At 43.8% G+C, this 17,228-nt stretch overlaps 1 protein-coding gene across 2 annotated transcripts in view; it reads left to right on the top strand.

The window, feature by feature from the left end:
• Positions 1-11,975: 11,975 nt before the first annotated feature.
• ANTXR2 (ANTXR cell adhesion molecule 2) overlaps positions 11,976-17,228 on the top strand; it is a 129,686-nt gene continuing 124,433 nt past the window's right edge. For both annotated transcript variants that reach the window (XM_070394185.1, XM_070394178.1), the window contains exons 1-3: positions 11,976-12,781; positions 13,402-13,473; positions 15,545-15,616. In XM_070394185.1, coding sequence (XP_070250286.1) covers positions 12,630-12,781; positions 13,402-13,473; positions 15,545-15,616 — 296 coding nt within the window. In that variant the 5' untranslated portion in view covers positions 11,976-12,629. The remainder of the gene's footprint in view (positions 12,782-13,401; positions 13,474-15,544; positions 15,617-17,228) is intronic.

Consider the following 17,228-nt stretch of genomic DNA (forward strand, 5'->3'; position numbering starts at 1 on the left):
CAGGGAATGTTGGAGAGCCAGTTTCAGCTGGACCGCAAAAGGACCTGTTGCTATGATATGCACTGACCACCAGGGGGCAAATGGTCAATGCAGGAGCTGCCCCCTGGTGGTCAGTTCACTCCCACAGGGGAAGCACCGCTCAACCAGAAGCTGGGCTCACTGCTAGCAAGTGCTGTGGCAACAGCGGGAGCCTCTCCCACCTCTGCGCTAGCATTAAGAATGTCCAACTGACATCCTTAAAGGACATCTCCTGAGGGCTTCCAGATTGTGAGAGGGCTCAGGCCTGGCTGAGGGACCCCCCCCTCCCCCAGCACACGAATTTCATGCACCAGGCCTCTAGTTAATTTATAAAAGCCATTATCAGCCTTATCTTTGTCTAGTTGAGCTTCATGTAAGGGTAAAATCTTTTGGACAGAAAGGAGATGAGAATATGATCAATATAAACAATATACATATTGCACTCTATGGAACTGAGGTATCCCCCAGAGAACTTGGGTGTAAGTAGAATTTTTGAAAGTGAATCTTGCTCCTTTGAGGACTCTCTTAATAAAAGATGGGCTACATGTCTTGTGGAAGATACCTTTGGATAGCCCCCGGCCTCTAGGAAATGTCCTCTCACCACCAAGGGTGAGGCCCTGTCTGCCATGTTTTGATTACACGTTCATGCCTCTGAACTTGAGCTGCAATCAAGGGTGGACATCCGATCCAAACTAGATCAATACAATAGAATCTCCTTTCCTGGGAATTTGAAATTGGGACCTGGACCTTTCAGGTTAGACTCTGGTCTCACCCATAGGCTTCATTACAGTCCTCCCCTTGGTTTCTGTGATACACTCTGGAGCTTCCTTTTGTCTTTACCTTATTCACATTGGTACCTGTTACTATGACCAGATTTACATCTTTCTTGGAGTGAACCCAATGGATTGAATTGAAGACTTTAGTTTCGAAATGCAAGCTTATTATTGTCAAAACCTTCTGGGACCTTATTCCAACAATGAGATATCCCATAGGCTGTTTCCTTTGAGCCTTCTCTCCCACAGTCTCATGCACAGGTGCCCAATCTCCAACTTTTCCCCTGGCATCTCTTGCCTTCGGAATACATCTATTTCTCTGAGGCCCTTACCTTCCCACCCCTAGGAGTGCCTTTCTTCTGATTTACTGTTAAATTTACACTTTTGAATCAATCTAGACTTTAATATTTCATGGAACACAAGATAAAAAGCAATACAATAATAGTAAGTTTTATCTATTTTGAAAATATTGTTTTTTAATACATTTTATTGATTTTTTACAGAGAGGAAGGGAGAGGGATAGAAAGTTAGAAACATCGATGAGAGAGAAACCGATCAGCTGCCTCCTGCACACCCCCCACTGGGGATATGCCCACAACCAAGGTACATGCCCTTGACCGGAATCGAACCTGGGACCCTTAAGTCTGCAGGCCAACGCTCTATCCACTGAGCCAAACCAGTTAGGCCGCAGTGGTTCTCAACCTTCTGGCCCTTTAAATACAGTTCCTCATGTTGTGACCCAACCATAAAATTATTTTCGTTGCTACTTCATAACTGTAATGTTGCTACTATTATGAATCGTAATGTAAATATCTGATATGCAGGATAGTCTTAGGCGACCCCTGTGAAAGGGTAGTTCGACCGCCAAAGGGGTCGCGACCCACAGGTTGAGAACCGCTGGGTTAGGGCATTGAAAATAGTTTTAAGTGCTCTCAGCTTCTCGGCATCTTTCCTCTCCGATTTATCTTGCCACAGCACCTGGTTATCCTTCTAAAAGTGTAGCACTATTGAACCCCTCTGACATTTAAATTTATTATTGTCTCCATTTCGTCTATTGAAAATGTTCACACTAAAAGGTATTTTTCAGGCAAAGTCTGGCAAACCTTGTCATTAAAGGTGAGGTAGTAAATATTTTAGGTCTGTGGACCATATGGCTTCTGTCTCAACTATTCAACTTTGCTGTGGTAACAGAAATGGTCACAGGCAATATTCAAGCAAATGGGCATGGCTGTGTCGGACAAAACATTATCCACAAAACAGATCGTATGTGGGATTGACCTAAAGCCTTCTTCATGTTGGATCTCAGCCGGCTCTGTCCCTTGGCTTCCTACCCCATCCCTTCACACTCTCGGGGCTCTACTGACATTAAATTTCTTTCTGTGGCCCTGAGGTACTCCGTTCATTCACTACTCAATGCTTCTGTCCCCTTGGATGAGGGCAGGGGTGGGGCATAGGGAGATAGTTGTTTCTCCAAGCCCATTTTCCACAGGAGGTCCCTTTGCATCAACTTTAAGGTAACATATAGTCTTAATTCTGGTTAAGGGGATGATGACAATATTCTGAAGATAGCATGATAAAATATATGACTAAAACTCAGTGCTAATACCAGGATACAGGTAATACTATGAAATAGGTAAAGAGGTAGTCATAGATTTGTGCCTTTTTTTTTGGTTACTCCTTACCTGAGGATATTTTTCCATTGATTTTTTAGAGAGAGCGGAAGGGAGAGGGAGAGAGAAACATCGATGTGAGAGGGACACATCAATTGGTTGCCTACTGCATGCACTCCAACCAGGGTCAGGGAACCTGCAGCTGAGGTATGTGCCTTTGACCAGAATTGAACTAGGGACCCTTCAATCCGCCCACCTATGCTCTATCCACTGAGCCAAACGGGCTAGGGCCTATTTTTTTTTTATATGCATTCTCTTCTCCCTATCTTCATTAATGATGCCAGACCCTACCCTTAGATATAGAAGCTGGCTATGCCTTTCTCTCTTCAATTTTCTTTTTCAAGTTGCAGGTTAAATGTTCTGTCCTTTATCAACTCTGATCTCTCCAACTAGCAGTAATTTCTCTCTCTTTGGGATTCCTGTTACACCCCATCACATCACATATGGTTAAAAAATAACCACAATCCTGTATCATGGTTATTTTTTAAAGTGTTTTAGTTTAATAACTAGACTATCTATTTAGAGTGTCTCTGGGAATGGACTGGATGCAGTGGTCGGCAAACTCATTAGTCAACAGAGCCAAATAGCAACAGTACAACGATTGAAATTTCTTTTGAGAGCCAAATTTTTTAAACTTATACTATACAGGTAGGTACATTGATATTAACTTAATTAGGGTACTCCTAAGCTGGCCTTTGCTAAAAACATCCTCAATCTGACTGAGGTACATTCGCTGAGGTCGACCCCTTCCAACTCTCCCATCCACACTCGTCTTGTATACTTGTTTCATCTATCTCCTTTTGTTCATCCTCTCTATACATCCAAACCATCTCAACATACCTTTCTCAATCCTCGACACTACATCTTCTTTCACTCCACAACGTTCCCTAAAATTAACTTAATAAACTTTACTTTTGTCACCCGCGCACTATTTGCGGACGCGACTAGCACTAACCACTGCACAATGAGACTGCTGACTGACTGGCTCACTCAACTCCTGCATGAATCTCACGCACCTCCCCCTCGCTGCATATCCCACAGCCTGCCTGTGCTGCGTCTCCCATCGCCCGACCAACACCTCCCACTTCTTCTAACGCCACTTCTTCAAAACAGACTCGCCCAGGCCAAAACCTACTTCTGAGCATGGGCCAGGAAGTTTCAATCGCACTGTACGTGCGCGCCCGCATGTGGTGTTTTGTGGAAGAGCCACAATCAAGGGGCCAAAGAGCCACATGTGGCTCGCGAACCGCAGTTTGCCAACCACTGGTGTATCCTAAAGACCACAGACCAGTGCTTTGCAGAGAGTAGGCATTAGAAAGTTATTGGATTAATAGATTTTTAATACTTTATAAAGATGGATTTCTTCACATTGAAGTTCCCTTTGTTTGATGAAGAAGTGTTAACTCTGTATAAAGATCAAGGTCAAAAGCAAACCTTTGGTTCACTAATCTTTAAAAAATATCCTCAGGCACTGTGGTCCAGTGTTGCTGAACTGCAGTTGGCACTTTTGCTAGCCAAATTCGCTCCATATGAAACCCACTGGCCATTTGGGGATTGACAACTCTCCTACTGCTCCTTTCAAAGAACTTCTTAAGGAAACTGGGATAGATAATCTATGTGCCATATGTGCTGTTAAAATAAAGTTGGATATGCACTAATCAAGCGGTTTCCATGAGAAACGCAAGGCCTCCAAAATATGAAAAATCGTTTTAATTGTAGGACTTATGGTAAGCACTCCAAATAGCAAAATTACATTTCAAACTTTTTTATCTAAAAAACTAGTTTGTACCAAAGCTTAAATATCCTGGAGCAGAAACACTGTGGCTGTTTAAAATGTTATAAAACAAGTTTGAAGCAAGCAAAAGAAAGTTTTCTCTTTCATGTTGCCTGCAAAGTCTTTAACTTAGTGCTTAGCTTAAAAGCAATACATATATATATATATTTTTCTTTTTTTCTTTTTGAGAAGGTGGAGACTCAGGTACAGGTACAGGGTTCCCCTTTCTCTCGCATAGCAGACTGCAGGCAAGAGAGTGAGAATAGCCAAATCGAAGTCCCTTAGCTGAAGCACTGGCTGAGAACATCCTGATTTAGGTGTCAGATCCAGGATAAGCCAGTTTTTTTGTTTGTTTCTTTTGAGGAAAGTGATAGTTAAGGAGGAATTGAGATGGAACACTGTTAATTTTTAATGCACCCAGTGTTTAAAGCCAGCTGATTGTCAACTAAAAGTGTTTTTTTTTTAATCAAAAAGACAATGTAGACAGAAGCACTAAAATCTATAACTTCCCATCCAAATTGGTTTCTATTGTTATTTTTAAGTTTTATGTTATTACAACATATTATGAAATAAAGATTACAATAGTAATTTAAATTCTTCTAAGTTATTGTACATTGTAATCTCTTAGAAGCTGGTATAAATATACAACTTATTTGTTTAAAATAATTTGGGAGTGGAAGATTGAAAGATTACTTCTGTCCTTTGCAATTTTTAAATTGAATTTATTGGGTTGACATTGTTTTACAAAGCGATACAGGTCTCAAGTGCTTGCTGCAACTTGCTTCATTTCCCTTCTGAATTGTCTGCTTCTATTTATATTCACTCCTAGGCTTTGAATTTTGTTATTTATAATTTCTACCTCTGATTCTATAGGTGGCTTAAAGGATTTGTACTTGTCTTGCAGTATTCTCAAAGGAGGAGATTGGATCTTCTTTTATTAAATCTATTTCTCTTTTTCCTCTCTAGGGTATCTATGTTTCCCTTGGAGGAGGAATCATATCAAATGAGTGCGATGGATAATTTAAAACTTCCCAATTTTTTATCTTTTTTTTTCATGTATAACCCTTTAATTATAAATGCCAACAAAATGACTAATTTAAGGTTTATAGAGATGATAGAATGTTAGGACTTGTCAATGTCTTTGAAAACAGAATCTGCTCTAGCGACTTTAAACGAAAGGGCCGTATTAAGGGTGTAAATAGCTTCCAGAGGCATTTGGCTAGCTGAAGAAGGAGAGGGAAGGCTGAGCTCCCAGGAACAACTCCCAGAGCATACTCGGGCACGGAGCTGCAAGGGGGCTGCTCTCTGCTGGGATCAGGGAGGAGATGAACCCCAGATCCATCGAATGGGCCCCCAACTGCTGCCTCCTGCGCGCTGCCTCTGTCAGGACCCGCGCCAGCAAAAAGGACACCCCATGTCCTGCCTCTCTCCCCATGGGCCTCAGTTCTGATTCAGAGTCTGGCCTGAGCCTGTATGGCCAGATTCTAAATCATGAGGAAACCCGCCCGTAGGGGAGTCCAGGAGATGTCTCTTTTAAGCTTTTCCTAATGTGCAGAAGGACATGTTGAAGGGGAGTTGGGTCAGTATTGTGTTTACCCACAGGGTCCACCATGCCAGGCAATTTTTATTTTCTCTTTTCTTTGATTCCCACCTCTCCCCCAGGTGGGATGCTGATAAACAGCAAAATGATTAGAATTTGAAAGCTGGTTTAGGAATCAAGTTGTGTCAACATGCATCAAAGACCAATGAGGAAAATAACTATTTTCCCATTTCCTTACATGTACCTTCCTTCTCTGATGGTGAAAACATGGCTCCCATGATCTATACTTACTGAATTTATCAACCTCCCCTGTCTGTAACAATTTCTCCTCACCACTGTGAGCCTCAGCCTGCAGGAGCTCTGACACCACCACCAGCCTGCACCGCCACCCAGGCTGTCAAACTCCCCACGTGGCTGCCACTCTGCCAGGGCAGTTTCTACAGCCCATCCCCAGATTTCCTGACAATTTATGGGGGAAAGTGATCCCTGAAAAGAATCCCCCCATGGAGATTACATGGGTTTTCATCTCCCATGCTTGGCTGCTCCTTGATCTGAACTTCTTTTCCCCTGCTTGCCCCACTCCTGCTCCACATTATGGACAGCTCATCTTCTAGGCTCTCTCCCTTCCTGTTCATGCTCTGACACCCAGCACTGGGGTGACACCCCTGCACAGAAGTCCATGCTGGTGCTCCAACTCCTCCAAGCTGAGCTTCCCTCATAAAGATGTCCTCCTCCCCTCACGTAGGCTCAGAAACCACACTTTGGGCAGTGCTGCCTCTACATACATGTCGCACACACGCATAACCTCCTCACCTGGCTTGTTCTTTGACTCTTCATGTTGGGCCACTGCCTTCGCATGTGGACATCTCTCTTACCCTTTTTGGGCTCCAATACCCCATGCCAGGATGCCTCATTCTGCACCAGGGGACACTCCTCCATGTGCTTGGCCTCAGACACCCTGTGCAGGACCACGATAGCTTCTCTTTTCCGTGACACCATTTCTTGCCCCTACCTAGTGGCTTTTGACCTGAATTGTTCATTAAGGGAATGGAAGAGCAGATAAATAGGAGGAACGTGGTATCAGAGAAATGGGGGTACAGAATGAGGTAAGACCAAAGGTATAACTGTGTATGTATATGAGGGACACAGAGTACATAAAGAGGACTTATTAGCAGTGATAATAGAGCTAATTTGTGATGCTACTGTGGAGGGCCTTAAATTGTCAGGGAATGAGATTTCTTTGGCAGTTGGTAAGTGATTGGCTTTTATACTTCAGAAATAAATCACATTGCAGTATAAAAGGTATGGGAGACAGAATACTATTAGAATAATTCCACTGAGAATTGAGAAACTGACCTGAACCAGGTCTATGAGAAAGGGCATGAGAGGAAGGGATGCAGTTACACTGAGGTGGCCAGATTATTATGACCGGCCAGATTACTATGACCACCCCATCAGTAATTCGTTGGGCCACCTCTTGCCTTCAGTACTGCGGCGATTCTTCTTGGCATTGACTCCACGAGATGTTGAAAGGTGATGCGAGGAATCTGACACCATGCCTGATGAATAGCCCTGTCCAGTTCTGTGAAATTTGATGGTTGTGTAACCAGCTGCCTGATGGCTCTTTTAACTTCGTCCCACAAATGCTCAATTGGATTGAGATCTGGTGATTGTGGGGGCCACCTAAGCAAGGTAAAGTCTCCCTCATGTTCTTGAAACCACTCCTGCACAATACGAGCACCATGGCATGGCGCATTGTCTTGTTGGAAGAAGCCATCTCCATTGGGATACGCCATCAACATGATAGGATGAACTTGATCAGCAACGATACTTAGGTATGTTGTGCTATTTAGACGTTTATAATGATCTGGCTCTCTAACAACTTCAGCATAAAATTATAGCTAATTTGCCTACAAACGTCAGGCAGTCATAATAATCTGGCCACTCAGTGTATAGTGCAGTTATAGATTTTATCCTTCCAGAATGCCATTCTGAGCCTGACCTGGTTTGTGAAGGTCTGACATTGCACGTGAGATGTGACTTTCATCAAACAAGCTGCCAGGTGTCTTGGATTTTCGTGGGAGTTCTAGATGCTATAGTTGCATCACCTGGATTCCTTCATCGGAGGCACTCCTTCCCCAAAGCCAGGAGTTTGGCTGCTGACAGCTCACCATTGAGTTCCTCCTTAAAATTGCCTTGAGCCAAAGGAAGCTGCCTTGTCCCCGGTTATGCTCCCTCTACAGGGGCAGCCACATTTAATGAATGGTCTGGAGGGGACACAAAACCCTGGCCTCATTGCGTCACTGAAATCAGGACACCTATGAAAGACCATTTCAACTCCAGGAGCTACCCCTGAAGGTGGCTGAGGCCTCCTTTGCAACTTCATCATGTTCAACTTTCCCTCTGAACATTCCTGCTTCTCGCACCTGTCATAGTGTTTGCTCCTGAGAGCACTCTCCAAAATACCTCCTGCATGCAAAGCTCAGAGTCTCGGGTCTGTTTCTGGAAAACTGGATTTAAAACGCATTCAATCACAAACGCAGATGTTGGTAATCATTCTGTCATTGGTTGACATCCTCTGTTGTCATACACGGAGATATTAACGTTGAGGTAGAATCATTTTGTTCTCTTTCAGGAACTAGTTCAGACATTGGGGAAGTCTAGCTCTTTCATGACTGTACCTGATAAAAGTTTAAATAAGCTTTGTCACCTATGGGTCCTGAGGATTTATTTTCTGCTTCTGAATCACTGGAGCTGTGTAATGAATCACTGCATGTGATGTGACTATGATTCATTTCCAGTGTGGTTCTTCCCTTCCAGGAGAGTCGTATTTGTTGCTGCGGATGTAACACAAAGGTATTTACTTGTAAATAATTTAGATCATATGATTTTTTTACACAGAAAGGATACATGTATTTTATTTTCCTATGTGTATTATTGTTGCTTATTTTCCCCTGCTGTTTATTATTTGTCTGGGTGGGAGACATAGAAATAAATTAATGATAGGGTGTTGGAGAGGTGAATTCCTGAGAGGAGTGGGTATATAATATGTGCTTAGAACATTGCCAGGTACATAGTAGGTATCAAATATTTTTTAAATAACAGTTAGTAAAGAAATAATTAAATAAAATTGAACAAGAAGTCCATGGGAGCTCTGCAGGTGGCAGAGGGCTTAGTGAACATTTTTAGTCATTGGGTGTCCACCTCAAGCTACTCTAAGTCTGTATAACTGGGTTTAAAAGGGTTTCGTATTCAATAGCATATTTTTTTATAATGAGGTGATAAATTCTAACATTGAATTTGAAGTTTGGTTTGATACCAAGAATAATTTTCAAAGAGTAGGGTCTTGTATGGATTGTGAAGCAAAATACTTCAGCAGAAATCTAGATAATTTGATAAAAAATATTTTAGATTTATTTATCTAAATAATTCAGTCTAGCCCCTCATCTCTCTCTTCCTCTCTGCTTTCCCTCTCTAATATCCCCTTTCATTTTCTGTCTCTCTGCTTAAAAATCTGCATTTCCTGTCCCATTCTTGATTTAAAACTGAAAGTTAAACAGAGTCCCTTAACCTGGCTAGTGTCTAGCTGCCACAATGCCCCAGTCCTCTCACCTGGTAGAGGAGAAGAGAAGGTGTTGCTATTGTTACTGCTCCTTCTTCGTGGCTTGGTGAGATCCCAAGTCTGCCCTCATTATTGTTTGGGAATTCGGAGACCAACAGCCTCCTTCACCAAGGACCATCCCAGGGACTGCCCCAGTTTTAGCACTGACAGTCCCCTGTCCCTGGACACCCCTCATCTGGAACAGATCAGGACAGTTGTTTGCCCAGTAACTAATGCATTTTCCACCGATTTTTACTAGGTGAAAGTGATTCTGATAATTATATGATTATCGATTAATTATTGGTCTGTGCCAGGAGAGGCCACTTCCCTGCTTTGCTGAGACTCTTATATGTGCCAATGAATACAATGAAAAGAGTTCCAGAACTGGGCTGAACTGATTACCCAAACAAACAAAAGAATGGTGACAAACTTTAGTATATCAATCACCTCTACTGGCTTTGTAGTCAGGAAAGAGGAACTGAGTGGGAGGACTTGACTAGGGCCTGGGAATTGGAGGAAGAACAAATTTTAAGGTATTCTGTTTTACTTTGGGCCTAAAACAAGATGGTTTCTGAGATCAGTTTGTGGAGTCCCAGAGATGAGCAAAGAGTCAAGAAGCTAGGGGAAAAGAAAGCCAATAAATGTGAGTTTAAAATACTTCATCATGAGGATATGTCGCAGGCAGATAGTCATTATTCAATGCAGCTGGTCCTGAGGTCAGCCCTGGAGTTTCACCATTTATCTGGTTTTGCTACTTCTCTGGGCCTAAAGCTGAAATAGAACTGAGGCCTAGATGCTATCTCTAGGGGAGAAAGGTCACACTGGGGATGAGATCCCATCTTACAATTGTCCTTTGCTAGGCACCCAGGGCTTTCCACCACAGTGACCTTTTGTACTTGGCCCATTGTCCTTGCCCTGCTCATATCTGCCTTCCGGCCTACCATAGCCCCATCAATACCTTCCCCAACCCATCAATTAAGAAGTGGTGCATCCAGCAGATGGTATTAGAATTTCCATCTCCAAGTGGCAGATATTGCAAAAACAGGGTCCATCTGTATTTATTAAAGCTCTTATCCATTCATTTTTCTCGGTTAAGCTGCTGTAGGATGATATAGTCTCCTAACTGGTCTCCATCCTTTCATTCTTGTTCCTCCAAGTCCATTGTATCATATCAACATGAATAATCTTTGAAAAACATAGATCTTATTCCTTTATCCCCTATCCTACCCTCTGGGTTAAAATCATCTAATGGGTTCTTATCACACCTAATATAAAGTATCTGAAATCTTTATCACAGTTTACAAAGCATCACCTAATGTGGCCTCTGCCTACCTCTCTTCATCTTACCCACACAGCTCCAGCCACATGATTGTCTTTCTGCTTCTTGAATGTGCTCAGTTAATGACTATGGAGAGTTGCAGGAGCTGGGAATGTGTCCTCTTTCAGCTCCTGGATTAACTGCCTTCTTTTGGTTAGTCATCTAGTCAGTTATTTCTATTATATTAAAAGATTTTAAATCTCTGCAAACCACCTTTTAATATGGACATGATTCATTTATTTTTGCCTGTTTTTTCTTCCTTGACCACACCATAAGCTTGGTGAAAGCAGGTGCTTGTCACCTTGTTCTGTGCATTAGCTGTTAAGTACTAATAGATAATTGATAGCAAATCTTTGTCAAAGTGACTGGTTTCTATTTGCAAAATGCTTATAAACAAATCCGTTTGTATATAAAATATAACTTAAATGAAAAGTTGCATACACATGACAACAAACTGGAGAGATAGTAAAAGGCAATATGTAATTAAGTACTATGTGAACTTTTTATCACAAAGCCTTGCTTTAGTTAAAACACAAAGGACGAGGTGACACATCATATTACTGTCAATCATTATAAGTTCTAAAAGCCAGTTTCAACCAGGAGAAGGCAGAAGACTTAGGTGGAAGTGGTGGAAAGGAGAAAGGAGGGGGCGGGGAGTGTAGATGGCCTACACAGAGAGTTTGAATGCAGCAAACTTCAGCTCCTGCACTAGTTTGGTAAGGGCAGCCTGGCTTGCCCCAAGATGAAATTCTTAGTATTTGGAGCTTGGGGTAAATGACAGTGGGAAAAAATATTTTGAAGTACAATTTTCCATTCAGAAAGATCCCCTCCCACCTCCCTTACCCCCTGCCCTCCCCCCCCCCCCCCCCACACACACACACCTTTCCTTGGCTTGGCGAGATGAAACTACAAAGGTTTATCATAGAAAAAGAAGAAGTTGCCTTCCTAGGTGGAGGGTTGGGGAAGTAAAAAGAGTGTGTGTGCTTGTGGGAGTGGGGGTGGGGCGGAATAGCCTATCGCCCCCCTTGGAATTGTTAGTCTTCGGTCTTCGATCCCAGCGACTCCAGCTGCTGAAATGGACCAGGCCTGCAGGGTGTATGGGTGTGCAGCTGCTACAGGACATTTGCTTTTCTAAACTCCTCCTCTTCCCCCAATTTGGCAAGCATTAGTCATTTTCAACTCGGCAAGAACCCACAAGTGTGCGTGTGGGGCTGCGGGCTCCGGATCAGGCCCCGCCCACCCTGAGCGGTGACTTGGCCCCGCTGCGCGCTGGGCTCTGGTTGGAGTGGCCGGTCCGAGCCGCTCGCCCGGGGCCGCTCAGCCTCCTCCCCTAAAGGGGACCGCCCGGCCGCGCCGCGCCAGGGCCGCCGAGCACAAGGAAGAAAGTTTGCCGCGCCCGGGCGAGTCGGGCCGCCGGAGGAAGGGAAGGAGCCGGAGGACCGGGACCTCCGCTCTGAGTTTGTGCAGCCGTCGTGGCGTCCGGGGGGCGGCTGCCCGCCGCGCACTGCAGCCGCCGGGCTTCGGGCCACCCCGCGGAATGGGGCTCGGGGTCCGGTCCTAGGCGGGAGCCACAGGCTGGTCTGGAGGCCGGGGAGGAACTTCTTCCGCGCGCTGCCGCCTGGGCCCTGGCTGCCTGCAGAGACTCTCCGGATCCGCGGGGGAAGGACTGACTGCGCTCCGCCGGGATTCGCCTGGGTTCCGGCGGCGGCGGCAGCTGCGGCTGCGGCTGCAGCGTCTCCCTTTGTCCTCTGTGGACCTCCCTCCCGCCCCTTCTCCCTCCCGCTGTCAGGGAGTAGGTTCCGCTGCTCCAGGCGCCGGCGCCCTCGCAGCTCGTCGCCCCGGGGTTCTGGGGGACTCCTACCACCGCCGCCGCGTCCCGGGGAGCCCCGCCGAGGGGGCCGGGAGCTGACGGAGGCGCAGCCCCCCTCCCGCAGGATGGTGGCGCGGCTGTCGCTGGCCCGCAGTCCGGGGAGCTGGCTGGTCCCGGGGCTGTGGCTGCTGGCGCTCGGCGGTCCCGGGGGGCTGCTGAGCGCCCAGGAGCAGCCCAGCTGCAGAGGCGCCTTTGATCTCTACTTCGTCCTGGACAAGTGAGTGCCAAGGGGGTCCAGTGTCTTGTGGGGCGGGTGGCATGGGGTGAGTTGTGGCCGGGAAGCAAAGATGTGTGCGCGCCCTGGGGAGGGGAGTCAGAAACCCGTGGATGGCTACCTTGTTGCTCTTTCCGGGCACAGGGCCAGCGCTTTGGGTTCTTTGCGGGCTGGGGGTGGTGATAGGAGCCAGTCCTGAGGTGCAGGACTCTCTGGGAAAGTGGGGTAGTCCCTGCTTGCAGTCCAAGGGCTTTCTGGGAAATGGAAATGCGGCCACTGGGGGTAGCCTTCTGTGCCCCTGGAACTCAGACCAGACTGTTGGTCAGCCTCCCTGTCCTCACCCCGTCACTCTGGCTAAAGTTTGCTTGGTTTTATCCTAGGAAAGGCCCAGGGTTAACAAACCCTGTGTAGTTTGCATGTCCTGGGAAGAAGGCTGTGTTTACTTTAAAGAGCTGGGGTCCTGCTCCCAACTATTAGCAGGCAGGGGGTCCCCAAAGATGGGTTGACTTTCTCAGTTCTTGCAACACCTAAGTTTCATGGCTGGTGTTGTTACTTTGATTCTAGCAGCGGCCCCATGTACATGTTTGTTTTTCTGATCAGTTCTCTTTCTTTCTTTTTTTCAGGTCTTGGAGTGTGGCCAATAACTGGCTTGAAATTTACGATTTTGTCAAGCAACTTACAGAACGATTTGTGAGGTATTTCTCCCACTTTACTTTTCTAGCGACTGGAGTGTGAGGTTGAGGGAAGTAGACCAGCATGCAGGGTATTCCCCCCGCTTTTTTGGAAACCTTTTGCAGGAAAAGCCTTCAGTGAAATGTGGATGTGAAAGAGCCTCAGGATCATTATTACACACATGCTCTTATTAGGACAGACCTTCACTTGTTGAGGGCTTATGTCATCTGGACCCCAGAAACTTGGCTCAGGCCCCAGGGAAGCATCTTCAAATGCTATTCCACATGTCTTTTCCTTTTTGAATTTTCATCTGTTATGAATTTCAGTTATGCTTTCTCATAATTTATCACATTAAAATTTTTATGCTAATAGTATCCATCATATATTTTCCTTTCCACACGATTCTTAGCATTGTAGAGGTCCTCATTAAAAAAAAAAAAAGTGTTGGTAAACTTCAAATGAACATGTGTTAATAACCTACTACCAGAAAAGGCACTTGTGTGGTTGTTTAAAGAAATGACTTGTGTTTACAAAATGTGTGGGTGGGTGTGTGGTGCGTTTAGAATTTAACTGTTCTATATATGCAATGAGCCTTCCTACGAAAGACTGGTTTCTTCTCCTATAAAAAGCATAACTACTATGCAGTCCAGCTCACCCTCTTATTTAGAGGTAACTAGGGATTAGTGGCATCCCTACTTAAACATAGCCCCCAGACACCAGGCTTTTGAGGCTTTCTTCCCCCCTTTCATTTTTCTTTTTTAAAGAAAAACATGCAATGAGCAAATGCAAGTTTATCAAGATAATGGAAAGGACACAAAAAGGAGCTGTATCATTAAATATTGCTTCTTTCAGTCTTGTTAGCCCAAATGTTGTCTGTAAAACAGGCTTGGATGATCAAAACATTTTGAAAGTCATGTTGCAAGTAACTTCAACAATCTGTAGAGGCCTAGGCAATCCTTGCTTTCAGTTATTGGCAGCCGTAAAGTTATCCCTATAAAAATGTATGCTTGTCCACGTTCCATCATCGGTCTCCTGCTTCAGAAACCAAGTATGACACTCATTTCTGGGCGGGGTCAGAGGTAAAACTGTCTAAGAAAGAAAAACAAACAGGGCCCTATGTCCTTTAATGTCAAAGACAGAAGAGAGTTCTTGATAAGTTTCCTGATTTAATCCAGGAGTGTGCAGAGAGTTTTCACATAGATTTTGATTGAGAGCAATGGATCATTTCAATACAACATTTTCAAGAAGGGAGGTTCTTATTTATTTGGTCTGCTTTGCAAGTTGGACTTCTGTAATACACAGTTTTCTGGCTCAAGTTTGGTTGCTCCGTTACTAGGATACAGCGTAGGAAGTGAATAAAGGGTGACTACTGAAGAGAGTAACTTTCAAAATATGCATGGGACATCGTTCTGATCTTGCGGTCTGTAGGTCTTAGCTTCATACCTTCAGTTTCCAATCTGAGTAATGGTTGCAAAGAGTGTCTTAGAAACAGGAACCATTCTGTGGTATAAATGCCGAAAGCTTAAAAGACGCAGCTCACTGGGGCAGTGGTTGACTATGGCAATATGACCGTTGAGACTTGGAAAATTGAAGATGACTAATCAAAACGGGATTTGTTGGTCTCTTTCAAATTGCCCATGGCATTCTTTAAGTATTCTAAAGTATTCAGGATAACTTTTTATGAAATTCATAATGTAGTGGTAATTAAGTCAAACTGGCTACTCTCCAATCCCCGATATTGCTAGCCATAATCTTTCTGCAGGGTTTGGTCTCCTTTAAGGAGATAGGATAGAACATCAAGCAGTTTCTCAAAAGAATTGTTCATGGACCTAGAATTTATCTTTCTAGTAAGTCTCTTCCTAAACGGCCCCAAGGGTCATGGAGGAGTGCTTGAGTGCTGAGAAGCACGGCCTGAATCCAAAATGCCTTGTGCAGTAACATTAAGCAGAGTTAGTGTATCTTAGGGGTTCCATTGGAAAGGAGCCTGGGCTATTCAGTGAGACGGATTTTAAAGGAGACTCCCTAGCTATATATCTGCATTGTACCACTATTTCCTTTAAACATGTTTTAACTGCCTCTCTTCTTATTTTGCAGCCCTCGCATGAGAGTATCTTTCATTGTGTTTTCTTCTCAAGCAACCACTATTTTGCCATTAACTGGAGACAGGTTAGTGCATTATCATGTCGCTGCAGGCTTTTAGCAGAGACTAATCTTAAAAGAATGATTGATATTCCAAGTGGTGGTTCAGGCCTCTCAGTGGGATCAAGCAAATGCACAGACAATTGGGTTCTCTTCACTAATAGAGGGGAAAGGAGGTATGAGTAATATAAAAGAGCGGATAATCTGAAAATCAATATCATTCATATTGGCTGTGGAATGTACAGTGAAACCCAGAACTCTGCCTAGTTGTATATTCACTACCTCCCACCATTTCCCTTCTCTGTTACTATAAGTAGTTCTACATCTTTCTTGTTTAGATGTAATATATTAATCAATTAGGAATTTGAAGAACATTAGGGAGGGGAAGCTATGGATCTATTTGGATAATTCACTAGATTCAGCAGACATCCTGGATCTCTAGTCTTACTCTGAGGTGCACTGGTGCTGAATATGTTTATTTTTTTAAAGGAACTTGCTTTATATTATATTAGTATGTATATGTATATATATAACGTACATATAAAATACATCTATATAGCTCACATTTTTATCAGACATGTGTAATATATATGTATGTGTCTCTACACACAGATACACACACACACAAGACACACACACACAAATACATAAATCTTTTGTAAAAGGTATAGCTTTTTCCAAGCCAATGTCACCGTATTTCATATGACCATTTCTATGTCATTTGAACTCACTGTGGCAAGTTGGAAATAGTCATCACCGTATTTTAAAGAATGGCTAGTTTCCATGGGATCAGTTTTGCTTACTAGACTCTGAGTTCTTTGTTTTTATATCTACTTCATTTAATACCAGGTATGCATGATAGCTCTTGCTCAGTACTTGTTGAATCAATGAATGAGTTAGCATTATTTTGAAATCAAACTGTAGTTTTAGCAGGGGAGGCTGGTGGAGTTTGTTTTGCATAATATGTGGATTTCCCAGGAGTTATGTGTGAATACAGGTTTCTTTTATAAATTATTTTTCTTTGAAAAATGTCAAGAAAGCATAGTATTTAAAAGGATTCAGGGAGAGAACTTATATAAACTTTAAATTTATTTGTGCTTTAAGTATTACTTTTCCTGGAGAGGAAGTCTGTAGATGGGGCGGGGGGCACGCGGTCTGGCTTACAACCTCAGTCTTCTCATGGATACTTCCCTTCCATCCTTTTTTACGTGCACCTGGGTTTCTTCAAGGCCAGAACAATAGCAGCCCCTTATAACCCATATACAACATCTTTCTACACTCAGTGATGTGGCAGTCCTTGCCTTCATGGGAATACATTTTCTTCACTGCCCAGCCTATTTCCAAAGAAACGGATTTGGACCTAGCCTATCCTCTAGGAGGAAATAAAAGCATAATGGTGACATTTATGGAGCGCATATATAGGGAAAAGCACTTAGCATAATGCCAGACATATAGTAGACTTTCAGTAATTGTCACCTGCATATGCTGTGCCAGTAATTGTCCGTCAGACACTTTACATATGGGTCCTCCAGCCCTTTGAAGATGAAGTGTAATCAGTGGTCTCCAAGTGGATATTGCTTAGACATGCACATGAAGAGTTAGAATCATTCATTTAAATTAGAGGTTCTTCCCTTCTCTT

This window comes from Myotis yumanensis, unplaced genomic scaffold (assembly GCF_028538775.1).
Source record: "Myotis yumanensis isolate MYYU_CA2020_CCGP unplaced genomic scaffold, mMyoYum1.0.hap1 SCAF_1, whole genome shotgun sequence".
In the NCBI taxonomy this organism is placed as follows: Eukaryota; Metazoa; Chordata; class Mammalia; order Chiroptera; family Vespertilionidae; genus Myotis; species Myotis yumanensis.